The 27,780-nt window shown below is 42.5% G+C and overlaps 1 protein-coding gene across 1 annotated transcript in view; it reads left to right on the forward strand.

Moving 5' to 3' along the window:
• Nucleotides 1-627: 627 nt before the first annotated feature.
• Nucleotides 628-27,780, forward strand: part of Enpp3 (ectonucleotide pyrophosphatase/phosphodiesterase 3) — a 67,154-nt gene continuing 40,001 nt past the window's right edge. The window contains exons 1-7 of the mRNA XM_052169626.1: nucleotides 628-705; nucleotides 4,419-4,494; nucleotides 7,702-7,824; nucleotides 8,778-8,903; nucleotides 13,179-13,239; nucleotides 18,978-19,075; nucleotides 27,490-27,569. Coding sequence (XP_052025586.1) covers nucleotides 628-705; nucleotides 4,419-4,494; nucleotides 7,702-7,824; nucleotides 8,778-8,903; nucleotides 13,179-13,239; nucleotides 18,978-19,075; nucleotides 27,490-27,569 — 642 coding nt within the window. The remainder of the gene's footprint in view (nucleotides 706-4,418; nucleotides 4,495-7,701; nucleotides 7,825-8,777; nucleotides 8,904-13,178; nucleotides 13,240-18,977; nucleotides 19,076-27,489; nucleotides 27,570-27,780) is intronic.

The following is a 27,780-nucleotide window of genomic DNA, read 5'->3' on the forward strand; positions in this document are numbered from 1 at the left end:
GTTTTCAACTGCAGCATGAACTCTGTCTGAATGTAGAAACTCCCTGCACAGGGCTTCTTGTCAGTCTCTAGAAGATTTAGAAAGGAGGGTTTGGCAAACCACCCTGGTTAACGTGGTATAAGATCCTGCCTGAAAGCACAGACAGAAACAAAACCCAGAAAGCAACCGAGCTAGGGTGGAGCTGGGCTGGTGTGAAGCCCTGGGTTCAGTTCCCAGCAGTTTGTAAATTCGGGGACACATGAGCTAATCCTGGTGCTCTGGAGATAAGAAGTAACACAAGTTCCTGCCACAGACAAAAACAAAACAAATGATTAGCTTTTTATAAGTTTGATTAATACACTATTCTTGCTATCTACATATCCTGATTAGTATATATTATTACTTCTAAGGCTGTAAAGACCAGCTGTCCGCAATGTCCGAGAAATGGACTTTATCCTGTGGGCAATACTGTTAGACACAGTTTTTTCCCCTTCAGTTAACCAATCACTACAGAGCTCTGCTTTTCTCTTGGATTTAAAAGTCAGCCACAGCTGAGGCAGTCAGGACAGTTCCTATTTCCCTCCCTAGAGGGAAAAGAGGAAAGAGCCTTATTTTCCGGCTAAACAGGTTTACACAACTCCGGGAACAATGGATTCCAGGCTAGCTTTAGCCACGGAGGAGCCCGTTAAGAAGGACAGTCTCAAGAAATACAAGATCCTTTGTGTGGTAAGTACAGCTGTTAAATTTAGTCTTACAAGCTTGGTGGCAGATGTGAAGGGCTGGCCTCCCTACGCAGGTTCGATCGTGTTGCTATTTGGTTAGAATGTTAAGTAATTGTGTCCAGCACTTGGTTTGTTTGTGTTGCTATTTGGTTAGAATGTTAAGTAATTGTGTCCAGCACTAGGGTCGTTTGTGTTGCTTTTTAGGTTAGAATGTTAAATTATTGCATCTGGCATTTCTGACAGAAATCTGAGACCATGCTGGACTGATTTTTGTTTTGCCACATGTTTATAATTAGAGCTCAAGCCATTTTTGAATGGTACAAATATCATACGAGCAAGAATTTAGCTTAACACATCTCTCTTAAGGAATTGTTAATCTTTATCAACATTTCATTGTTTATTTTCCGTGTGGAGATTATTTCTTTTGCTTTCTTCCTCACTGTCATCTTTTAATCTGATTTTTATCTTCCCTGACCCAAAATATAATATTAAAAAGCTCCTGGCTTTTATTAACCTGTTTTTTTTTTGTTTGTTTGGTTTTTTTTCTTGTTTTTTGTTTTGTTTTGTTTTGTTTTCCGAGACAGGGTTTCTCTGTATAGCCCTGGCTGTCCTGGAACTCACTCTGTAGACCAGGCTGGCCTCGAACTCAGAAATCCACCTGTCTCTGCCTCCCAGAGTGCTGGGATTACAGGTATGTGCCACCACTGCCCGGCTATTAACCTGCTTTTATCACTCATCATCAAACTTTGGAGAAGTGGGGACTCTGTCCAGCACCCTGCTTTCTCGTGGCCCATCTAAATGTGTACGCTGTCCATCCGTGTCCTCCCCCCCCCCCACCACCATAATGAAGTAAGTGTTCTTTAGCAACTAATCCACCTCCTCCCTCCATGTTTCCAATTTGAAAGTCCCTAACAATATGGATGTTGTTGAGGGTTTTATCTTATCTCTTTCTTTCTATCCCTTTTTCTTTCTCTCTTTCTTTTGTTCTTTCTTTCTCTTTCTTTCTTTCTTTCTTTCTTTCTTTCTTTCTTTCTTTCTTTCTTTCTTTCTTTCTTTCTTTCTTTCTTTCATATTCTCTCCCCTTGTTTCCTGGACCATCTTGAAATGCTCATTTCTAAGACTTAGGTGCTTTTTGGCTGTTGTATCTTTTTCCTCATTGAATGTCACTCGAGGCATCGCCCCACTTCTATCTTATCCAGTGATCTTCTCTTTAGGCAATCTGTGTGTTCTCATGAGAAGTTAATTGATACCTTCTCCCCCAACCCAAGTCACCATTTCCCACTTCTCTTTGGATGTACTCACCCAGCACCTCAAGTCAAAACCTAATGCAGTTTGTTTTTTTTTTAACCACATCTACCTGGCTGCAGCTTCCCTCAGACTCCTCCAGGTTAGCATAGTTGTTGGTCTCCTTTCTGTTTTCCCTAACAAAGGTCAAGCAATGCATGGCCATGACCCATGACTATGTAAACCCTCAGTAGATCCTCAGGCGAAGATCCTCAGTTTATCTTTGCAGGATTACAGGGACCTTGCAGCATTCTTCCTCTTAGCTTCATCTCAGTTTGTCACTCAAAGAATCAAACCCCCCGGGGGGCTAAATTCTGGGTCCTTAATGTATTTTTAGATTATTCTTTTCTTTTTCTTGCTGAGGCACCTGTGCATCAGCACACAACCTTAGGTGCCCCCCCCACCCCCCCACCCCAGACAGGGTTTCTCTGTATAGCCCAAGAACTTATTCTGTAGACCAGGCTGGCCTTGAACCCAGAAGTCTGTCTACTTCTGCCTCCCATGTGCTGGGATTAAAGGCTTGTGCCACCACTGCTCAGCATAAGTTTAGCAGTGCTTTCTTTCTTTCCACAGGACGCTTCTCTTTTTCTTTTGAGACACTGGGTTTCAATGGGGCCTGGGGCTTGCTTATTAGCATATTCCTGCCAGCCCCTGGAGCCTTGGGGATGTGTATGAGCCTTCTGCTGTGCACATGACCAGACTCCACCCTGATAATTTGGATTCTGGGAATTGAACTCAGGTCCTTGTGTTTATAACATAAACTCTGAACAGAAGAAGTTATCTCTCCGGCCTGAGGATATATATATTAAAATCTTTTGTTTCGAGACATTTTCCCAGTGTAGCCCTGATAGCCATGGAATATTCTTTGTAGACCAGACTGGCCTTGAAATCAAAGATCATCCTGCCTCCACATCCTGAGTACTGGAATTAAAGATTTGGGCCACCTACTGTTCTTAAGTAGTTTACACTCAATTGCCTCTCGCTGAGCAAATGTACCTTCCAAGTTCTCCCTGTTGTTACTGGGATGCAGTGTGAAACTTCATGGGAAAAGAAATGTTTTAATATCGTATTAATGTGTTTCCTTGGGCACTGTATTAACTTTTATGGTAAAGTTAATGCATCTTTTTTTTTCATTTGATTTTCAAAATGCAAACTCAGTCAATAGTTCGTGCAATTGTTTATGTAAGCGTTTTTGGTAACTGCATTTATTTGTTCTTTTTGCAAGGTTTGTCGTTTGCTTTTAAATTATAACCAGATTTATTTTATCTTCAAGAAGTAATTTGAACTCATGACTGAGCATTATTTAAAAAAATTTAAATTTATAGTTAATGCGAGGGGGTGGGGGGGTGGGGTGGGGTGTACTCATGTGCCTTAGCACATATCAGAAGTCTGAAAACAGAACACTTGGGGAGGGGGGTTGCTTTCAATTTTCACTCTGTGGGACTCAGGGATCAAACTCAGGTCACCAGGCTTGGCAGCAAGCACCTTTATGCACTGAACTATCTTATTGGACTCTGTCACATTCTGTATGGCATGGACAGCCCCACTAGCCCGTTCTTATCACTTGAACTCATGGCTTAGGTAAAAGAGAGAATGTAGCCACATCACTGTTTAACCTGATTGAAGCTCAGAGTCTCCTGTGCTGCACAGCTTTGCCAGCAGGGGTGATCCCAGGGAATTCAACACTCTCCGATAAAGAAGCTCCCAGATTATGTGAAGTTCAGGAACTAAAGAGCAAAGGAAACCCTTTCAGTTAATGACTGAACGTTGACATGTTTTAGCTATTTTCCTTGTCCTTGGGTAACTAGCAATGAGGCAATTGAGGATTTCACAGATCTACAGGATGCTGGAGTGAGTATATTCATTCAAATATTCTCCAAGGGAATGTCTAGTAAGAAAAAAAAAGGTGAAGATAAAGGTTTGTAGTTGCAGTGGTTTCAATGACTGCTTTCAATCAGTCTGGAGTGTTAAACTTAACATATTTGAGATATGAAAGTATTTGAATCTGGGCATCTATAGTAAACGACCTACAGAACATTTTCTCATGGGATTAGGATGCATCTCAGTTATTAGAAGACTTGTCTAGCACTCGTGAAGTCCTGGATTTGATCTCCAGGCATGGAGGCAGGATGGGTGAGAGTTTAAGATTATCCTTGACAAGATAGCAAGTTGGAGGCTAGCCTAGGCTACATGGAAACTTATTTCAGAAGCAGATATGAATAGAAACAAATAATTATTCTCCACATTTCTTTGGTTTTTTTTGACCACTAAATACTATAACATGCTTTTGTCGGTATTGAGTCTGATACCTTTGGTAATTAGCATGCTGCCACTACTGCGAATTGATTGCAGTCTAGAGGAAAGGTATGTATCTGTCATTTTGTTTCTTATTTTTAGACAACCACAGAGATGGATTTCTCCTTTCTGTAATAGGTTCTTCTTGCTTTGTTGGTGATTGTGTCGCTTGGATTAGGCCTGGGACTTGGACTCAGGAAACCTGAAGATCAAGGTACATTCCCGGGCATCTTTTTTTTTCCAAAGTACATTTTTTCCAAAATACGTTCATTCTTTTCATTCTGTGGTATTTAGCATGGGCAGCCCATTATTAATTGTGGAGCCCAATCTCATCCCTTCCAAACCGTGCCCCCCAAACCAGTCTCCTCTTCTGGCTTTAACTCCTTGTAACCTGTCTGTTATCAAGCCCCCCCCCCCCCACCTCCCTAACGATTGACGTTATTGATTGTTCACAGACCTTCCTCTTTTACCCTGACACACAGAAAGGAAAACCAGAAGTCCAGAGGAGGGGAACTAATTGCAGACTTCCTGTCCCAGGTCCTAGAGCAGCTAGACACATCTGATGGCTCCGTCCAGCCTCTTGACCCTCAAAGTCTTTGTTGCTATGGCTACCTCCTGTGCCTCTATAGCATATTAACACTGTCACATCTTTCACACCCCACTCTATGGTTAATCAATGCTAAATTCCTAAAAGGTAGACCATAATAAAACCTTCATTTTTTCCTATAAGAAGCAAAGAAAAATAGGAGATATATACTCTTAAGATTATAAGATCATATTCCCTTTGTTTTATCCTACTGGTATGGATAGCAAATATACCATTTATAAGTAATCATATAAGCATTTTGCATAGTTTAAAATTTTTTTCTTTGATTTATTATCATGCATATGTGCAGTGTATATGTGTGTGTGTGTGTCTGTCTGTCTGTCTGTCTGTGGGTCTGTGTGTGTGTGTGTGTGTGTGTGTGTGTGTGTGTGTGTGTGTGTACAAGAATCTGGGGAGTTGGTTTTCTCATTCATTATGGGTTTCTGGGACTCAACTTAGGTTGCTAGGCTCATATGAGAAACCCTTTAACATTCTGAACCAAGTTACTTCTATATTTCTTAGTAGATTGTGTTGGTAAAGTCTGACGTCTGTTTTTAACTTACTTGATGTCCCTCTCAATGTGACTGATACATTTCACTGAGAAAGGATTTAGCATCTCTGTACCATGGAGGTTCCTAGGGAGGTTAGCTGACAATTCCCCAGTCACGTTTCCATTTGGGAATTGACACGTAATTCCTCCACGTAACACGGGAACACAGAGATTAAAAAAATAAAAGTTGCCAGACGGTGGTGGCGCACACCTTTAACTTGGGAGGCAGAGGCAGGTGGATTTCTGAGTTCGAGGCCAGCCTGGTCTACAGAGTGAGTTCCAAGACAGCCAGGGCTATGCAGAGAAACCCCGTCTCAAAAAGTTAACATTAACTGGAAAGTTCCTGTCATCTTGTGGTCACCAGACTGCTATGTGTCTGGGTCTCTGGGTGTGTGTGTGGCTGTTCTTGGCTGGAGTAGGCAAGCTTTTTCAGTGGTATCATGATGTGGTTGATACACACAAATGGGCTTTAGTTCATGAAGATTTTATCCTCCAAATTGTATAGATTATTGTCTGGGTGAGTGAAATCCCCCATTGTCTCAGCATTTTGATCCTTGACTTCCTCGTACCTCCTGCCAGGGTTCCTGAGCCCTGCCTCCTTATTCTCTTCCCTTCAGCACAGGTGCTCAGCTCTCCCGCCAGCATCTCACGCTCCCTTTCCAGTCAGGGACCCTTTGACCTCGTTCATTCTTTTCATTCTGTGGTATTTAGCATGGGCAGCCCATTATTAATTGTGGAGCCCAATCTCATCTCTTGCTAAACCCAAATCCTGAACAACTTTAACCATTCTCTGCTCCATGTAATCTTTACTCATTTGCAATGCAAATCGGCAATGTGTGGGCTTTTAAACCGTTTATGTATTCTTAAAACTTACTGTCATTGTCATATGTGCATTTTAAATTATTTTTTTAAGTACTCAATGAAAACTGAACATCGACTTGTGTTCTGTGTTTTCTAACTAGGGTGTAGTGGTGAAGTAGACAGACCAAGGTCCTTTTAAGAGTGTACATTTCTAGGTTGAGGATGTAGTCCTGTTGGTACAGTTGGTTTAGTACTTGCCTAGCATGCATGAACAGCTCAGTGGTTGGTACTAAGGACCCCATGAACTGGATGTGGTGGAGCACACCCATAGTCCCAGTGCCGAGAAGGGAGCAGGCAGGGGATCAGAAGCTGAAAGCCATCATCAGCCACATGGTATTGGAGGAGCAAGGGGGTTCAAGGAAAAATAATGAGGGAAACCAAAAAGAAGAAAATATGTGTCAGGTAGTGCCATACCCATGTGTATATGGGTAACATATATTGAATTCACTGGACTATTAAAAATATGAAGCAAGAACAAGAAGTTGGGGTGGGAGATGGACCTGTGGAAGTGGTCATGGAGAAGACATGAAGTTAGTATGATCAAAATACATTGTGTGCATGTATGAAATTCTCAAAATATTAAAACCAGTATCTGTAGTTTATTTCTCTTTTCTGAACTTTAGGCTCAGCATCCAGACTCCCTAGTAGGTAGCTATTCACTCAGATATAGAGAAGCACTGAGAGCTTATATTTGAAATCCTTGCCCCCCATATTAGGAGTCATTCTTAACTTATTCCTCCTTTTCTAGTCCTCATAACAAGCGTCTCTGAAATGCACCTTATGTTGTCGAGCTACATTTGTGGACACTGCTGTTGTCTTCCTTTAGACTCTCATCTTTCTGTTTGTTGTTTTGGGTTAAAATCCCTGACTGGTTAGGCAAGTTTCCATCCAGTACTCACTTTGTCTTCTGGAGGGAGTTTCTATTTGGTTTTTATTTGGATTTGGTTTTTCGAGACAGGGTTTCTCTGTGTAGTCCTGGCTGTCCTGGAACTCACTCTGTAGACCAGGCTGGCCTCGAACTCTGAAATCTGCCTGCCCTCTCCCTCCCGAGTGCTGGGATTAAAGTCGAGCACCACCACTGCCCTGGCTGGAGTGAGTTTCTAAAATGCAAATCTACGTTGCTAATGTTGTGTGTGTGTATGTGTGTGTGTGTGTATGTGTGTGTACTCTAATGACTTACCCTTAGCACAATTGGGCCTCAAGCCTCTTAGCAGGGCATAAGAACACCTGTCCTCACACCTTTGAAAGCTAACTTTCCAAACTACTCATTTTGCTAATTTGCAAAAGCCCCGCCTCTTTCCTGAGACTCAGTCGAGTCACCTAGCTCCTTAGTCTAGGCTAACTACTTCTCTGAGTCTCACCCCCTGGGGATGAAACACCGGCCAGCTTCTAAGTGTGGCTGTCCTTTGTCTTCCCTGTGACAGGCAGCTGCAGGAAAAAGTGCTTTGACTCTTCACATAGAGGACTGGAGGGCTGCCGCTGTGACTCAGGATGCACGGGCCGAGGAGACTGCTGCTGGGATTTTGAAGATACTTGTGTGAAATCAAGTAAGGGTTCTGACAACCTTTCACTAGCATGTTAGTTATTCTGACGTCATTCCAATATCACAGCCTTCTGCTGTATGTTAGTTTCCTGGGCTAATGTAATAAAGTACCATAATCTAGATGGCTTTAAAAACAAAACAACAAACAACAAGCTGAAGTCTTTATTTTTTCTGGAGGCTAGAAACCCAACATCTAAATGCTTGCAGCATTTTGGCTGAGAAAGGAGTTTCAACCTCTTTTCTAGGGTCTGGTTTGTCACTGGCAAGCTTTGACATTCTTTGACTGGCAGTATCAGAGTCACATGATCTACGTTTCTTAGACATAGCCTTCCTCTGCCTTTACTGTCACATAATCTGTATCTCTTCACATAGTCTTCCTTCACCTTCTCTGTCACATGATCATAGAAATTAAGTCTCCATTAAATCTCAGGACTGCACGTTCTGCACATAGCATCTGTTCTGGAAATCTACACAAGGTTAATTATTGTCATTTCCCCCTTCTCAGTAAACACAGGGGCCCACACTGCAGTCATAACTGTATAGGAAATGAAACTGTAGACAATGACCTGGTTTCTATGGGGATTCTTGGATACTATTACTTCTGTAACCTCTGTTGTTCCTTGTTCTAGACAAGGCTGGGCAAGGTTTGGGCTCTTGATTAAATTCATATTGTCAGTGATGCTTTGACATGTAGAATTTAGGAAAATAGGACCAGGATCCAGAACATCTGCAAAACAGAGTACAAGTTCAACTTCAGAAGCCCCATTACTCTCCGCTACCCATACAAGGAGAGTAGAGTTGTAGCTTTTTGTTTTATTTTGTACTATGTATTTCCTTTCATTAAATCTGATAAATCAAAAGTTTGACTGTATCATAATAACACAGGGAGAAACATGGCATTGGTAGTCTTTGTATGCTGCTCCTAAGTGCTCAGAACTGCATTGCATGGTTTTTCAGCACAAATATGGACGTGCAATTCATTCCGTTGTGGGGAGAACAGACTGGAGACAGCCCTCTGTTCCTGTGCGGATGACTGTCTACAGAAGAAGGACTGCTGCACTAACTACAAGACTGTGTGCCAAGGTAAGCAGAGACTGTTGGTGCATTTGTCTCTAGGGATTCACTGAAACTCATAGGGCTTCACTGGAATTTTGTAGAGCTATCCTGAGCTACAAAGATTTTAAAAGAGAAAGAGAGAGAAACAGAACATTTAGCTATTACTCCATGTACAGGGAAAAATGGAATGTTTCTAGTGTGAGATGAAATGTGGTTTAGAAAGGAAGTTTATTTCATAAAGAGATAGAAGAGCTTTGTACACTTGTCACTATGTATGCAGCAAGGGTTTTCCAACCCAGTGATGGCGCTATGTGCACGTGTGGTTTTAGACACTAGTTGGAAGTTCCCAAAGTTAAAGCACGTGGAGAAGCTTTTATAATAGAGGTATTAAATAAAAGATCTGTGTCCTGAGTACTCTACAGACTGAGAACTCTTACAGACTTACTGCAGATGCAATGTCCCAACACAATCCTGTGACTCTGGCTACACCAGATGCTTCATAAAGATTTGATATTGTTCCTATTTGCTAATGCTTCAGCATATGTGATGATTTATGAAAACAGCATGTTACATGAGAATTGAACTTCTTTATGTTCCGCTTCCTGTCCCCGTCACTCCACGCTTAAAATTGAGGTTTAAGCATGCTAGTGAAATTAAATTGGATTCTAATAATTCTAATTTTGAAATAAGAGACAGAAGTTCACATATAAATGTTGCTAGAGCTGGGTTCTCTTAATCTAGAAATGGTAGACATGAGAACAGACCTTCATAGTTTCAAGAGATTGAATGCTTGGTCCCCTAATTGGAGGTGTTGTCTGGGGAGCTTCCGGAGGTGTGGCCTCGTGCAGGAAGAGTTTCCCTGTGGGTGGGCTTTCAGAGTTAAAAGCCCTTTACTACTTCCAGTTTGCTCTCTCTGTTCTGCATGTAAGGTTAAGGATGTGAGCTTTCAGCCTTCTGGCTGCCACACCACTTGTAAGCCTTCCTGCCACAACACATTCATATCCTTCTGGAACTTTAAGCTCAAATAAATTGTTTCTTCTGTAAGGTGTCTTCATTATAGGTCTGACCAACTGCAAGAAAGAAAAGCTGTTCTACCAGAGAGGTTCCCGTAGAGATCTTTTATGCAAACAAGGGATTTCAAGTGGTAGAGTGCCCTGGTCCCCTCTGTCTCATGTCTTAGTTCAGTTGTAGGCTGCTTATAGGTCGGCAGTAGCTATTGTGACAGGGTAGGTTTCAAGAGACATCTTTTGCTTCTCCATGAGTAGGGTGTATTTGTAACTCTTATATGCTTAGCATAGGGGAATCGGGCATTCCTTGGGTCCTTAATTAAGTCCCTAAGTCCACAAGTCCATGAGTTTTCTATGAAAGTGAAAGGGGGATTGGCTACTTCCCAGCGTATGATCATTTTCTTTGTTTGTGTGACTCTTAACTGTCTCAGAAACATTACTCTATGGTCTAGGAGTAAAGAATATCTTCTGTATTGATATATATGAGTCATAGATATTTCATATTTTTATATGAAAAATAATTAAAGATAATTAGAACCAAGCTTCCTGGGAAATAGCCTGAGATAGTAACAGTTTCCAAATACTTAATAGTAACTACTGAGCCATAATTTTTTTTCCTGAGTATTTAGAAAGCCAAATGTGATTTGTAGTTCGCTTAGCTTTCTAAATCCACTGACCATATTTTTCTTATCCTTGTATACTCCTTTCTTTTGCCCCAGTTTTGTAACTTCAGTATTTTATCTGAAGACTTGTGCTGAGGTCATGTAAATTTTCATCTGAGTTCATTGCTTGGCTGTACCGTGAGAAGCGGTTGTTTAGTCTGGTAGGCTAACCAATCAATCACTTTTTTATTTCCAAATTAAGTGTAATGCTTTCTCACTGTAAAGATACAGTTTTTTAGATTTAAATAGTTTTCAGAGAGTACTTTGTAGGAAGTTTGAATGATTTTTGAAGTAAGAACTTGCTGGAGGTTTTTATATCTTGGCAAATTTAGAAAGCTTGAAAAATTTCGATCAGCAGGGCAGTGGTGACACACGCTTGTAATCCCACTCTGGGAGGCAGAGGCAGGTGGATTTCTGAGTCCAGCCTGGTCTATAGAGTGAGTTCCAGGACAGCCAGGGCTACACAGAGAAACCCTGTCTCGAAAAAACCAAATTCAAGAAACCAAAGAAAAGAAAAAATAATTTCGATGAAGAAGAGGCAGAGAGAGGCACCTTGTGTTTCCCTCACGTCTGCCCACCACCTAGATGCAGCACATCATTTCACGGCCAATCCTTGCTGACAAAGCATAATTTTTGTAAAGGTAGCATGACTTGCAGATAAATGCAGCGAAGGCAAGGCAAAGGTAAACTGACTCAGTAAGATAAGCAGCTAGATTGTAAACCTGCGTCAGGAAGAAGAGCGTCAGGATGGAAGGAGTGTTGAAATAAAATGGCTGACTTTGTAGCCTCTGCGGGCTTGACATTACCTGTCCTCCTGCACTCTACTCTTGCTGTTAGGAAGAATTCAACCCTGTGTATCTCTACTTCTCTACTAGGAACTGTTATCTTGAGTTGTGAAAGGAGTAGGTGAGATAGATCCTGTTTATCTGGGCAATTGAGTCTGGCCTCTTAGATGATTCACAGTAGGACATAGCCATGGAGTCTAGGACCATGATCTGCATTATATTTTTCTTTCTTCTTAAGATTTTTTTTATTTATACAAGTACACTGTAGCTGTCTTCAGACACGTGGTTGCTGGGAATTGAACTCAGGACCTTTGGAAGAGCAGTCAGTGCTCTTAACTTCTCAGTCCCTTTTCTTCTTCTTCTTCTTCTTCTTCTTCTTCTTCTTCTTCTTCTTCTTCTTCTTCTTCTTCTTCTTCTTCTTCTTCTTTCTTCTTCTTCTTCTTTTATCGAGACAGAGTTTCTCTGTGTAGCCCTGGCTGTCCTGGAACTCACTCTGTAGACCAGGCTGGCCTCGAACTCAGAAATCCGCCTGCCTCTGCCTCCCAGAGTGCTGGGATTACAGGCGTGCGCCACCACTGCCCAGCCCCTTTTCTTCTTAAAATTGTTTTGTGTGTAGAAGTGTTTGCCTGCACATATGTCTGTGTCTGTTCTCCACGGATCTAGAAGAGGGTACCAGATCTGAGACTGGAATTAAAGATAGTTTGAACCTCCATGTAGGTACTGGGAATTAAAGTCTGGTCCAGTTAAGAGCCAGAGAGTGCTCCAAACTGCTGAGCCATCTCTACAACATTGTATTTTTTCTATTTTTTTAAACAAAAAATATACATTTTTTTTCTTGACATCTTCCTTGTCTCTGTCTTTGTCTCTTTCCTCCCTCTGAAAGATTATTTCAAAGCTGGCATTAGCATCACAGCATTGGAACATTTTCACTATGTGTCTAAAAAAACAAAGATTTAATACTATCCATAAGTGTAATTGAAATATTCAATCTTTGTTTCATAATAGTTTTTAAAAGATTGAAGCAAAATCCAAATAAATGCTTGTTATTATGACTGACTCATGCATTTCAAGTCTTATAAAAAAAAAAAACTGTTCTCCCTTTTTGTGCCTCTGACATTTTATATTCTGGAGAAATGGGGTCATTTGTTCTAGAGAGTTTCCTAGTTTGGTTTTGCTGATGGAACGAATGCTTTGTGACTTAAGTAATCTACCATTCCATAAATTTCCAGAAATTTAGTCGTTAAAGCCAGAGGATTGTTGAAACTGCTATTGATTGATTGTTTGATCTCTATCATGATGCACACCATGCCTGCTTGTATCTAGGGTGGGAGGTGTCATCAGGAGTTGCACGGGGTCACCAGTGTCTTCCCTCAGTTCTTCTTTGTCAGTTAGTTGCAGTGTTAAGATTCTTCAGTGTTTTACATTTGATACCAACCATTCCAGTAAGCCATTTCTTTTTTTCATGGTTTTCTTCCTCTTTAGGTTTTATTAAATCTATTGTTACTACAGCCATTATGAAAATATGAGGACATGAGAAAAACAAACATTAATGAGGAAATAATATTCTTTTGCTTAAGGATTCTGCTTTTTTTTGTTGGTTTGTTTTGTTTTGTTTGTTTGCTTTTCTGGATGGAATGGTGTCCCTTCCTGGCACTTAGCAGTGCAGATCACTGATCTCAAAGATTTTAGAACCCACTGCCCTTGTCACTACATGAGAGAGATAGAGCATGCTATGCCCTAGAAGTTAGTCATCAGTCATCAGTGTCAGTGAGAAGACACACCCAGATAAACCCTTGCTTCTCTCTGTATGTGGCACAGCTGTCTTAAACTGTATGATCTGCTTTGCAGGAGAAATCGCATGGGTGACAGAAGACTGTGCCTCATCCCAGGAGCCCCAGTGTCCAGAAGGGTGAGCCTAAATGACATGGGACTTCATCTTCCTTTAATAGCAGCAGGCACATATTGATGTAAGGGAGGAGGCCAAGGAGAATTTCCACACAATCCTCTCAAAATATAATTTGTAACAGAAGTTCAGACTCCTTGTGGATTCGCAGTCAACAGGCACTCAATTGCTTAGTTGATGATAAATTACTCTTGTGTATTATTTGATTATATCTATTGATAGTGTCAGGAGTAAGTTCTCCCCGGTGTAAAGGGTCTCAAGTTGTGCTGGTCATTGTTTAGCCGTTCCCTCAATCTCTGCTCCATCTTTATCCTTGTACATCTCGTGGACAGGACACATTTTGGGTTAAGGGTTTCTGTGGGCAGGTGGAAGTCCTGCCTGGCTGCAGGAGGTGACCACTTCAGGCTCCATATTCCCAATTGCTGGAGTCTCAGCTAGAGTCACCCCCATAGACTCCCAGGATCCCCCAACCGATCCCCATTCTCCCAACCCTCTCTCTCCCGGCCCCTCCCAACCCTTTCTCTTCCAGCCCCTCCCAACCCTTTCTCTCTCCCAGCCCCTCCCAACCCTCTCTCTCCCAGCCCCTCCCAACCCTTTCTCTCTCCCAGCCCCTCCCAACCCTCTCTCTCCCGCCCCCTCCCAACCCTCTCTCCCCCGCCCCCTCCCAACCCTCTCTCCCCCGCCCCCTCCCAACCCTCTCTCTCCCAGCCCCTCCCAACCCTCTCTCTCCCAGCCCCTCCCAACCCTCTCTCTCCAGGCCCCTCCCAACACGTGCTCTCTACAGTCTTTTGCTCTCCATCCCCTCTTCCCCCCAGACGACTATTTTCTTTCCTCTTCTGAGTGAGATTCAAGCATCTTCCCTTGGGACCTCCTTGCTTGCCACTTGGCTTCTTTGGGTCTGTGGATTGTAGCGCGGTTATCCTGTACCTCATGGCTGATGTCCAGTTGTGAGAACATACCATATGTGTCTTTCTGGGTCTGGGTTACATCACTTCGAACATATGTGTTGGCATATAGCAACGTTCCCAGGGCATTCCCTATGGGTAGCATTGGAGTGCAGACTAAATTTACTCCAGCTGGGACTCTTTTCAGTCAGTTAACATCCTTACAGTTAACACATCTTCCAGCTGAGTGGAGGGAAAGAAATCAGGGAAAGAAATGCTCCGTGTGACCATTGCTCTCATTATGCCTGAAGACATGTCCTCTGTCACCTCCCCATCAGGGTGACCTTCCTTTCCTCCTTGTGGTCACTACCCTCACTGGGCCCAGCACTTAGAGGATGGCGTGGGGGTGATAAAAGCTGAAAAAAGAATATTTGGCCTAAGAATCATCATCTTAAAAGAGCATAATTTCATTAGGAAAAATGTTTACCGAGCCAGGCACCCTGGTATATGCCAGGATAAGGAGTCCCAGCTACTTGGGAGACTGAGGCAGGAGGATCGCTTGAGCCAAGGAGCTGGATGGGAGACAGTTGAAGCAACATAGAGAGTTGTCTTCTTTCCTTCCTTCCTTCCTTCCTTCCTTCCTTCCTTCCTTTCTTCTTTTTCTTTCTTTTTTAAAGTGTGTCTTATTTTTTTAAAAGATTTATTTATTAATTATATATTTTATGTAAATACACTGTAGCTGTCTTCAGACACCCCAGAAGAGGGCATCAGAAATCATTATGGATGGTTGTGAACCACCATGTGGTTGCTAGGATTTGAACTCAGGACCTTCGGAAGAGCAGCCGCTGCGCCATCACTCCACCCAAAGTGTGTCATATAAAATTACAGCTCTTGAGACGGAGATCTTGGAAATAAAAGGGCTGAGTTGATAGTTATTAGATCAGAAAGACCAGGTTCTAAAATAATAACCCAGAATATTTAGCAGTAAAATTAGGTAGAAGTTTGGCAATCTTCACTGTCTCAGAGAAGAAGGCATGGCATTTGTAATTATACATACATATATATAGTTATATGTCTATTTAATTTATATCTAAATGACACAGATATATGGAGGAGACAGGGATAGGATCTCAGTTAATTTTATAAAATGTTTTTTAAGAATATAAATTTACCTAATGTAGTTGGAATGTATTCTTTTGGGTGTGCAAAGGTCCTGTGTGCTCATATCACTAGGGAAACCAGGAGTGTTAGACACACAGGGGCGAAGGCTGGGAGTGGATTTTGTTTTTGTTTTTTTTGTTTTTTGTTTTTTAGATTTGTTTTTTTTTTTTTCGAGACAGAATTTCTCTGTATAGCCCTGGCTGTCCTGGAACTCACTCTGTAGACCAGGCTGCCCTCAAACTCAGAAATCCGCCTGCCTCTGCCTCCCAGAGTGCTGGGATTACAGGCGTGCACCACCACTGCCCAGCTTGGGAGTGGATTTTGTTAATGACCTGGTGATCGCTTTTGCCATCTGTGGAGGCAGATCTTGCCTAGCTTTTACTATAAGAGTAGACCTCATCCAAATCTACCAGAATGTTTAAGCCACACTCTCCCTGCCTGGGTCCCAGTTCATAGAATCCATCCCCAGGGGGACTGTCCCATGAACTTTAGCCTGCTGACCTCTGTGCTAGATACCACTCTATTCTAATCCCTTTAGCTATAGAACCCATGCACACAGTTATATGTTGTGCCTTGTAAAGGAATTGAAACATTAAGCTTTATTGTGCACCTGGAATGATTGTTGCCGGACATGTTTTTTCCAAATTGTCCCTGTTGTAAATATGTTGACAGTGACCCATCTGGCACCACACTTCCCTAGTCTGATCCAGGTTGACAAAGTTGATCTGAACTCATTCTCAACTCTTCAGGGATTGCTTCCCTGCAGGGTCTCCTCATCCCTTTACCCCCCACCTTGTCTCTTTCACACCTGTTAATCTCCCCCCTTCTTTAACAGTCTCCATCCCTCTGCCCCACCCCACTTTCACATCTTTTCTCCTGAATGTACCTGACCCAGTGAGTGCCATTGGCCTGTGGGTAGGATCCTTCTACAAGAGCATTAGTCCTCAACCATGGGTCTGCCTCTGCAGAAAACACCCCTCTTTCCCCACCAACCAGTATCTGCAAGTATCCTCAGGGAAGGAATGAGGCCCCCCCGTCAGCAGCTTGCCCTCCAGGCCAGGGTGTGGTTAGGGCCTGTCCTGTGAAGATTTTGTGGAGGTAACCATGGCTGCTCTGAGTTTAAGATTGCAACCATCAGGCCTGGAAGTCAGTGTTTTATACTCACACATGCATGCATGCACACATATGCACACACACATGTATACATACACACGCACACATATGCACACACATATACATACACACATACACACATGTACACACACACACATATTTGTGTACATACATATTTATATATATGTACACAAATTCACACCTCTGGCCCCCAGCTCCAGCTGGCCTTGAGCTCACTATGTAGCTAAGGATGGCTTTGAACTTTCTACCTTCACCTCCTGAGCACTGAAACTGTGGGACACTTATAAGGCACAGACTATTATTACCCCAATAGTTTTTATACCATTTTAATAACGTGCAAGTAATAAGGTCAGTTCTGGGTTCTGGAACAATGAGATGATAAACACAAAAGGTCCTGTGATCTCTGTTTCTAGGGGCTTATCAGGATGACTAAGATGACTGAGCCTACTCCCCTGTCCTAAACTAAAGTCAAATTCTTGCCTGAAGCCTACTTCTTCATTCTTGCCCAGAATCAGATTCCTGCCTGAGTTTACTTCCACATCCTGGTCCAATGTCAAATTCCTGCCAAGTCTCTAAAAGAGGCCCCCAAAACTTCTGCATTGTATACCCTGCCACCCTTGGCTCTCTCTTGCACTAACACTGTTAGGACAGTGTTTTTGAGACTCACATGTTTTTGTAGGAATCCGATATCCCTATTCTCTTATGCAATTTTTAATGGTCCTTGAGCAATCACACCTCCTGGAAAGCCTGCACTTGAAGGCTTATGAAGAATCTGGCGTCCTTCTGTGTGCTCATCTCTGTTCTGAGGTTCGGCCCTCGGCCTGTGCAGGTCATCTCTGGAGTTCATTTCCTAGGCCTGCAGCTCCTTTTTCTGCCTTTACACTCAGCATCTGGTACAAAATCTTACTTGGAAATTTGTTGTTAATTACTCTGCTATAAATAGGTATTTGAAGCAGCCAAACAAACCGTTGTTCTAGATCCCCCTTCATGATTTTCTTCTACACTGTGGGGGTAATGGCCATATTGGTAACTTTCCTAGCTTCACTCAGCCACGTTGACGATGAAGCAGAAGCAGTTTCCTTACCTCCATGGCACCCACAGTCAGACTTGATTTCTGTCATATTTGGGTAATTCATTAGATTTTTAAGGATTTACTCTAACCAACTTTAAAAAGTATGCCTTTGTTAAATGAAATGGAATATATAGCTGCTTGTTCACAGATGTGGAAATTGCTTCCTTATACCTGTTTTTAAAGTGATATAATGAAAAACAAATATACTGTGTTCACAGTTGTTATTCATGACAAACCTACACCCAAAAAAACACCCAAATGCCTGTCAACCAGGAGCAGGACTGAGTTGTGATTCATTCATGCACGATAAACTAAACAAGCATTTCAAACCGCATTTTAAATCTTGAGGCAGATTAAATCTCAAATACTATAAATGCCAAGCAAAAGACCCTAGAGCCCACACAATATATCCTATGATTTAATTTATATGCAAATTCAGAATCAAAGTAGGGACAATTGTTCTTTTTTTAAAAAAAATATTTACTTTATGGAAGTACACTGTCACTGTCTTCAGACACACCAGAAGAGGGGTCAGGTCCCATTACAGATGGTTGTGAGCCACCATGTGACTTCTGATCACTCCAGCCCCACTTGCTCCAGCCCAAAGATTTATTTATTATATGTAAGTACACTGTAGCCATCTTCAGACACACCAGAAGAGGGTGTCAGATTTCATTATGGATTGTTGTGAGCCATGATGTGGTTGCTGGGATTTGAACTCATGACCTTCAGAAGAGTCAGTGCTCTTAACCGCTGAGCCACCTCTCTAGCCCTGAAACAATTGTTCTTAAAAGTCAAGATACTGCTCATTTTAAATTCTGTTGGAGATGGGATTTGCTGAAGTCAGTAATGAGAAGGAATCAGCATCTTATTCTCAGTGATGGCTACAGGCAGAGTTTGGCTAATAAAAATTTACCAAGGTGTGCATCTGTCACACGTGAGCACAAATATTAGGCAAGCAAAAGACAAAAAGTGAAAATAAATAACAACTTTCAAAAATATAGCCTATGGCTGTAACTCCAAAATCACTGCCCATCATTTATATTAAATAGTGATCTAAAAGAGCTTTAAGGTTTGTGGATTCAAGTTAATATTCTAAGATATGACTACAAAGTAAAAAAGAAATTAAGCTTTAGAGTAAGAAACATACCACAAACTATGTCACCAGAAACCAAATCTATGTCATGGGAACATTCAAAAGATGGCTTGACCTGGGACCATTTTCTTTCTTTATTATTATTATTATATTATTATTATTATTAGTTTTTTGGATTTGTTTTTTTTTTTTTTCAAGACAGGGTTTCTCTGTGTAGCCCTGGCTGTCCTGGAACTCAGAAATCCACCTGCCTCTGCCTCCCAGAGTGCTGGGATTATAGGCGTGCACCACCACTGCCCTGCTGTTTTTTTGGATGGGACCATTTTCTTATCGCAGTTTTAAACATGGTTAAGTAGGCACCAAGGTCAGGAATAAAGTTTCTGTTTTCCATTTCCAGGTTTGACCTGCCGCCAGTTATCTTGTTCTCCATGGACGGCTTTAGAGCGGAGTATTTACAAACGTGGAGTACGCTGTTACCCAACATCAACAAACTGAGTGAGTGTGAACACAAGGAGCCTGCTGTGCCTTTCTCTGAAAGAGGGATTTCCCCCAACAGCATCTGTGACTTGTCTTAGCCCCAGGTCTTCTCAAGATCTTCATGGCTTAGCCCTGTTGTCCATTTTTCTAGGGAAAATTTTCCTACTTGATCAATATCCTTGACCTTTTCTTAAGTGGGGTGCTCATGGGTTTGTTTATTTTGAGGGGTTCCATCCTAGAGTGCAACTTCTGAACTATGGGAATGGGTTATGTAAAACAACTCAAAGGTGGCATTTGTCAAAATTGGGTTCTGAGTTCTCAACAAAGTTGTTGGGTATATTTGCCATCTACTGATGTTCTACTAGAGGCTCTGATCTTCAGGCTCCAGATTGTGTAGAAAGCAACTCCGCCTCTCACTCCACGAGAGCTCAGGTTGGTAAGTCCTTTCCAGGTGGATAGGATCACTGTCGGATCATTGTAATGCTTTAAGTTGTGATACATACTGTTCTCATCATCACCTTTATTACAGCGTGATGCTTCGGGGTTAGGACACTTGGGCCTTCCTGAAACTCAACAGGATTGTAATAAAAGCTGGATGCCTGACATCACAGGCTGAGAGCAAACTCAGGAGGCTCCTAGCATTGGCTGCTCTGCATTTCCTGTCTTTTCATTACCTCCTGCCCAGACTCGTGTATATTACAAAATCCTCAAATTCAATCATGGTTTTATTGGTTGCTTCTTTTGATTCTTCAAATTATTGGTAAATGGCTCCTTACATTTGGGTAAGCCGATTGACTTTCCCAAGTCTTGGTTTCTTTGGTAAAATGAAAAGATTCGAGGATTTCTTCAGTTAACCTCATGCCTAGATGACAAGGAAAGGCAGCCCACGTTCCTGCAACAGTGGCCCCACAACTCCAGACATTTCCCCTCTTTTGCATCTTTGGCAAGAGAGACTGAGAACTTTCCAAGTGTGGAGTGTGCCACTCTCTGCCGAGCACCTTAGGTCTGGAGAGTGAACTGACCTCTCTGTTTTTAACCTCATTATTTAAAGTTTTTGGTAACATGGCTGTGGAAGCCTGTGTTCAAAAGGGAGAGGTTAATAGGAGGCCAGACTGAATTTGTTTTCAAGGGAAGTCCCTTCATATTTTTATCCCATTGAGAACTGGAAATGCCATTGACAAATATTGACAAATTACCTTTCTGGTTTCTGCTTAAAAGACATTTTTTTCTTTTTTTTGGTTTTTTGGGTTTGGTTTTTTTTAAGACAGGGTTTCTCTGTAGCCCTGGCTGTTCTGGAACTCACTCTGTAGACCAGGCTGGCCTCAAACTCAGTAATCCGCCTGCCTCTGCCTCCCAAGTGCTGGGATTACAGGTGTGCACCACCGCCGCCCGGCCTTAAACCACATTTTTAGCCATTTGCATGCCATCGTGAGAGTCAGTGCATTAAAACCTTACTACTTAAGTCTGTCAACCCAATGACCTCCTTGCTAGTTTCCAGGTAACTGGAGTATGAGGGTTTGGAACTGAAATACCCCTACCTCACAGGCTTATGTTTTGAACACCTGGTTCTCAGCTGATAGCTTTATTGCAGGATGTTTGGAAACTTTTGCAAAACCTTTAGAACCTACCTGGAAAAAGCAAGTAAGCAGATCCTTGGAGTATTGTTCTTGGTTTCTTCTTGTCACTTCATGTCTGACAGAAGAAGGAGAATTTCATCTGTTATACACTCTTGTATGTTCTGCTCAGCCTCACAGAACTCAGTAACCAAGGACTGAATCCCAAACCATCGAAACACATAAGCCATGCTAAATCCTGTTTTCCTTGTTTATCCAGACTCTGGTCACACTGACAGAAAGCTAAGTAATCTATGGATTAAGAACAGTAATAACCAAACAGGATGTGCATTAGAGTAGCCTTCCGGTGAAATAGGCATCACTCTTTTTTTTTTTTAAAGATTTACTTATTATTATATGTAAGTACACTGTAGCTGTCTTCAGACACTCCAGAAGAGGGAGTCAGATCTCATTACGGAGGGTTGTGAGCTACCATGTGGTTGTCGGGATTTGAACTCAGGACCTTCAGAAGAGTTGTCAATACTCTTAACCACTGAGCCATCTCTCCAGACCCAAGGCATCACTCTTAAGGAAGTCTAACTACCTGTCTCTAGTGTCCCATCAAGCTACCAAGGGTGAGCTATGATAGTTGTGGAAACTGAGTGTGATCTCAAACCACACAGCCGTGAGACCTATCAATACTTAGTGAATGAGAATATGGCTGCCGCACACATACTGCAATAGGCTTGTTGCGGTATTTCGTCTTAGTGTGCAAGTCTGTTAATGTTGACTGCCTAGAGACAAGACTTGGGACCTCCCAGTGAGATGCAACGGATCTGGCCTGGCTTGCAACCACCTCCCTGGAACGTTAGGTGGCAAAGGGAGTCTAAAATAAGTATCAAGCAGACAGTAACATAAATTTCTTTTGTAGGATTATTTTTTGGAGATATAGGGCTGTCAGTTACAAATAGTAAGCCTCTTCAGTTCTCTGTAGCAGGCCAGTTTCTCTCTGCCTTGTACTGTACTTCGATAAGAACACTTCGCACTAGATCTACCCTCACTGGCATATGAGGCAGTATTGTCTGTGAGTGCAGTGTTTATAGTGGACCTGAATGCACCCACTTCACATGACAAATTTTGTATATACTGATTCACAATTCAATAGCTTCTTCAATCTTGTCTGTGTTCTTAAATATAAATTAAGTCTCATAGTTAACATAGACTTGATTTTTAATATCCATTCCACATCTTAATATTTTTAAGATGTTTTTATCTTATGATTATAGCCATCTATTTTACAATAACAAATTTCACTGTGTACAGAACTTGACACTTTCCCCCTCAACGCAGTCACAATTTCTACCTGTGTATATTATGTACCCATCATCATATTTAGTTACACTATTGTTTTAGATCTTGTTATGGATGGTTGTGAGCCACCATGTGGTTGCTGGGATTTGAACCCAACTGAGTCATCTCTCCAGCCCCATACACTGTTGTTTTATTTTCTATGTTTATGTTGGAATTAAATGTGATTTACTACCACTTGCAGAGAGTTAAGACAGTCTGAATTTGTACCTTTGCCCATGGGCTTCCTGACTTCCTTAGGTGATTCATCTCTGTATCCTTTACAAGACAATCTGGTGCTAATTGTTGGTATTCTGTCTAAGCTCCACCCCACACCTACTTGGAAATAGCCAGGTATGCCCCACCCCAGAGATCTGGCCCACTATAAGAGGGGCTACTTGCCCCTCCTCTCTCTTTTTGCTCTCTGCTCTCCCACATACTCTCACCTCTCTGCCCCTTGGGCTCTTCCCCCCCCCCCCCCCACGTGGTCATGGCCGGCCTCCCCTCTCTTCTCTCTCTCTCTCTCTCTCTCTCTCTCTCCCACTAACTCCCATCCCCTGCTCTGAATAAACTCTATTCTATACCATGCCTGTGTGTGTTGTGGTCCCTCAGGGAGAAGAGGTGCCTGGACAGGGGCCTGCCTGGGCATCCCCTTCCCCCACACCGCCGTGCCACACTCCCTTAAGCCCCATCCTCTCTTTTTAAGCCCCTTTACTAATGAACTCAGGCTCCTGTAGAATCCTGTCTCCCCCTTTCTACCTTCTGTCTTGCCTCTCTATCTTTCCCTTCCTCTTTTCTTCATCATCTCAGAGAGGAAGTTGTTTGGTAGGTTTTTTAATCTTTCTTTTAGCACTTTGAGTTCATCATTTTACCCACTTCTGATATTTTTTAAGGGGGAGGGGAATCTACTTACAGTCCTACAGAGTCCTCTACTGATGCTTTCATTGTTATCTCTTGATAATTTTATTGCACATATAATGGTAGGTTTGCTTGCTTGGTTTCATGTCTTTTGGGTATCTGTAGATGTTCTGGCATTGGATGTGTATCGCCTTTCCCAGATCTGAATGTTTTAGCTTTTATTTCTTTGAATGAAATTTTAGGTTCCTCTTTCTCCTTTTCCTCCAGAAATCCCATAATGTGTGTATATTGGTCCACTTGATGTATTATAAGACTCTTCATCTGTATGTTCTCTTTGTCATTATTTCTATATTTTGTTCTTCTGTAAGAATAATTTCCAGTGAAATCCTTGATTTTTCTGACCTTTTCCTCTTGATCTAGTCTCAACTTGAGGAGATCTGGTGAAATCTTCACTGAAGCTATTGCAGTCTTTGGTGCCATGAGTTCTTTTTGGAAAATTTGAAATGCCTGTCCATCTATTTTATGGAATTCTGGTTTTGTATGTGTATCAGTAATGAGCCTCTTTGCAGTACCTATTTTTAACTCTCTCTGTTAGATAAATCATACTTTGCTGCTTAATTAAGGCAAGTTTCTGAAAATTTGTCTTGTTTTCTTGTTGTCTTCATTGTTCCTTTACTAATTATAGACTTCATTCATGTCTAGTATTAGACAAGACAGTCACTTCGCTTAGTCATGGTCTATTGGCCTTATATATATAAAAAAAAGAAAGTTACCAATTAGACTGATTATATAGCTAGAGATCTCTTAAAATCTCATGGTAGGTTCAACTTTTTAATTTTTTCTTAGGGTATGTGCAAGTATGAAATATATGTCAGATATCATCCAAACAAACAAGACCAAGGCACAGGCAGAGTTTCATCATCGTTAGACAGTTCTCTAACTTTCTGACTCCAGAGAATAAGTTCGACTCCTTGACTCTTTGCTTGTTTTCCTAGTGATGATGGAGAGGCGGTGGTGGCATGCTGATTGGTGTACTAGATACATCTTTTAGCTTATATACTCAGTTGTCAGATCTCAGTTGTCAACTTGATGACCCATCTGGGAGATAGGTCTGTAGGGATGCTTCTGGGGGATTCTCTTGATCAGGTGGGAAGACCTATACAAAAATGGTAGGAATATTCCCTGAGGTAGAATCCTGGACTGAATGAAAAGAAAAAAAACCTAGAGGAGCAAACGCATTCACTGTCCTCTGTTTCTTAACTTTGAATTCAATGTGACCAAGTGCCTGAAACTCTTGTGGTTTTGAATTTCCTACAACAAAGGGCTGGGAGCCAAAATAAATCTCCTTTCCTTTAAGCTGCTTCTGTTGGTATGTTGTTTCCATGTCAGGAAAAGTAACTTAGTGGGCAACACAGAGGCCATTCCTTTGCAGAAACCCTGAAAAGGCAGTGGATTAGATGTAATCCAGGGGGATCCCTGAACTGGGGTCCACTCCTTGTTTACTCACACTGGGCTTAGCAGGAGGAACCCGATGAAGGTGAATGTGCACAGACTGGTTCATCCTTCCTACTTCCTTTGCTTCCTGGGGAATTAGAATATGCTGGGTTGTCACCTCAGCCCTTCAAAACCGGTGAGAGGAAAGTTTGCCACTTGGATTCTAACTGGGAAGTTGAGCCATTAGATGTATGCTCTAATTCTCTTCCTTCCTGGGGAAAGCTGGGTCCCAGCAGATCGAGTGAGATACAGAACTATGCTGGGTGAGAAGGAATTGTGGCAGTTACCACGTGGCTGTGCCTGCCTTTGCCTCTGAAGAGGGTTCTGGAGTTCCCTCACAAGGGGCTGATGCGCCTGTTGCTACTGAATGACTTCACCTGTGATGGGACGAAGAACAGCATGACTTCCTACACCCTCAGCTTCCTAGCATCAACCTCTCTTTAATCTATTCTCTGTGTGCTATGAGCTTAGGCACACAACTTGGAGGATCAACACCCCACGGACCTTACGGGTTCCACTGAGTTCTGGATAGAAAACAGGTTAGCCAGTCTTCTCAGAAGGTATAAGCGGGGATTGTCAACAATGAAAAAGAAGGCACCATCTTGAGTCTGTGGGTATTGCTGAGCTGTTTGTGTGTCACCACTTTGTGGCAAGGTCTTGATCATAGTAATGTTTAGAAGCTCCCAGCTGCTCCTTAGGTAGTTCTCTGTCCTTGCGGTCCTGGAGACTGTAAGCCTGCGTATACATTCTTATCCTGTTTGCATTTTTGTGCTCATGTGTAGAAGCCAGAAGCTGATACCAGGTAATGCTCCTCAATCATTCCGTCTTATTTTCTGACAGAGGGTCTCAAGCTGAAGCTGGAGCACATCAGTTCACCAAGGCTAGCTGGCAGGTCCCCTCCAAGGATCTTCCCAACTTGCCCTCCCCAGGCATGGGGTTAAAGATAGATGCACACAACCGCGCCCCACTTTTATGTGGGTGCTGGAGATCCAAACTCCCATTTCTCAAGCTCAGGAAGCTAATTCGGCCATCTGCCCTCGATTTTTGTTTCTCTGAAGATGTTTTCTATAAATTACGTATACGAAATATGAGGCAATGTTAGAGAGTATGTAGTCAAAACGAAACCTTGCCCTGATTGATAGCCTTCCTTTTCCTGCAGAAGCAAGCCATCATCATGTCCCACTAGAGGCTTTCTGTTGGATCTAGATTAAACTTAAGTTCCTATTTAGATTCAGAAGAAACACACTTGCAGGGAATCCATGCTTTCTGCAGGCTGTCCTCTAGTGACACAAAGCAATAGCCCTAGTCTGAAGACAGTTGCAGGTGGGTCCTGGTTCGGGTGGGGGCTGCTCAGTTACACTTCATTCATACCCAGTAGCTCCCGGCATTTGCAAACGTGAGTCCTCCTACCCACTTTCTAAGGAAATAACACAAACTGACTCTTCATTCCTGTTCATTGAATACATTCTTTTCTCCCATGCCATTCTTTAAATGGTAAAAGCAGATTGAAGGGGGCTTAAAAAGGGAGAGTATAGGGGGTTAGGTGAGTGTGGCTAGGCGGCGTGGGGGAAGATGTCCAGGCGGGCCCTTGCCTGGGCACCTCTGCCCCTGAGGGACCACACACACACAGGCATAGTATAGAATAGAGTTTATTCAGAGTAGGGGATGGGAGTTAGTGGTAGAGAGGGAGAGAGAGAGAGAGAAAGAGAGAGAGGAGAGAGAGTAGAGAAGTGGAGTGGAGGCCGGCCATGACCACGTGGAGAGGGGGGAAGAGCCCCAGGGGCAGAGAGGTGAGAGTATGTGGGAGAGCAGAGAACAAAGAGAGAGAGGAGGGGCAAGTAGCCCCTCTTATAGTGGGCCAGATCTCTGGGGCGGGGCATTCCTGGCTATTGCCAGGTAGGTGTGGGGTGGAGCTTAGACAGAACCCCAACACAGATTAAATCTCATTTTACCATAGAACTTCATGGTAATTTGAGTTTATAATGTCTGAAGCAGGAGACACCTCCACCTCTCCTCTTTGCAATGTGGACTGTACACAGTGGACTCTGGAGATTCTGAAGGGGGAAATCTCTGAATCCTAACAATGGCTGGGAAGTAGAACAAACTCCAGTCTGTTTAGGAGAATGTTGTTTTCAGCTACAGAGTGTGCGACATTTTGGCTCTCGTTGGCTTTCACGTTGTGTATTAACTTAAGTAGGATCTATAATGGGAGAGTGGGCTTTGGGAGTGAGAGGTCGTGAGACCTGGGTGTGGAAACACACCTTTGTCTTCCCTGCTGCACAGGAAATGCCACTGTGCCCCAGCGGTCCTGACCTCTCTCGGGGTTATTGCTCACACTGAAAACAGAAGAACAATGAAGGGCAATCAGTGCCACACTCTGTGAAAAACACCTAACAGGAAGCTTCACAGTTCAGATGGAAACTGACCCAAAAATAACAAGGTGCGGAGTGAACTCACTTGGAGAATTTTTCCAGGTGGCACAGGTTTTTGCAGTTGTGCACTTCAAGTGCCTTTTGAGCTGTGAAGGAGGAGGGCTCTGATGACCTTTGTTATGCCGAAGAATATTTTAAATGTAGGACCTGGCAGCCAAGAGCCAAATTCTGCAGAGGAATTGTTATGGTGATTATCAGACTGGAAGAGAGGAACTAAAAGGAAGCACTGCCAGCTTTATCTTAAAGCTCTGCAAAATGGGGCTCCTCAGCCAACTCTGCCTCTAATGCCTCTGATGCTGTATAGGCTAAGAATTGGATTATTTTTAATGAGTTTTAAATGATTCAAAAGAGGAGAAAATCTATGGCATACATAATTATATAAAATTCAAATTTCGATGTCTACTGGTAACATTAATTGTATCTCAGTGGCATTCCTTGTGCATGGATTACCTGTGGTGTGTTTGTGCAAAGAATAGAGGTTGGTTGCTGCAGCAGAAACCACACGGCCTTGCAAAGTCTAACAGCACTGCCTCCTGGCTCATTCCAGGAAAAAAGCCCATCTGACTCCTAGAAATGGACTATTTATTATTTATAGTAAAAGTTATAGTAAAGTTTCAGGGTCAGAATTCCACCCTCTTTCCATCTTTAATCCCTTTTTCAGTTTCTTGGAAACTTGTTGGTATTTAGTTATACATAGGAAACACCTCGCTAACGTCTTCTTACTCTATTTTTTTTTTTTTTTTTACAGAAACATGTGGACTCCATTCCCAATACATGAGAGCAGTGTATCCCACCAAAACCTTCCCAAATCATTATACCATTGTCACGGTAAGTCCTTGGACCCATGGGAGATTGACAGACCACAGGCAGGGAACTGACTCTACACAGACAGGCACACATTGAGCAAGAACTGGGCAAGCTTGTGCTACACACTTCATAAGTGCACAACTGAGCCCAGGCTACAAAGGCATGGCTCAGTGTTCCCCATCCATTAACCACACATGCTTTGCGTTAGGCTAACTCACCTTTGTGAGATCAA

The sequence above is a fragment of the Apodemus sylvaticus genome, chromosome 23 (assembly GCF_947179515.1).
Source record: "Apodemus sylvaticus chromosome 23, mApoSyl1.1, whole genome shotgun sequence".
Classification (NCBI taxonomy): Eukaryota; Metazoa; Chordata; class Mammalia; order Rodentia; family Muridae; genus Apodemus; species Apodemus sylvaticus.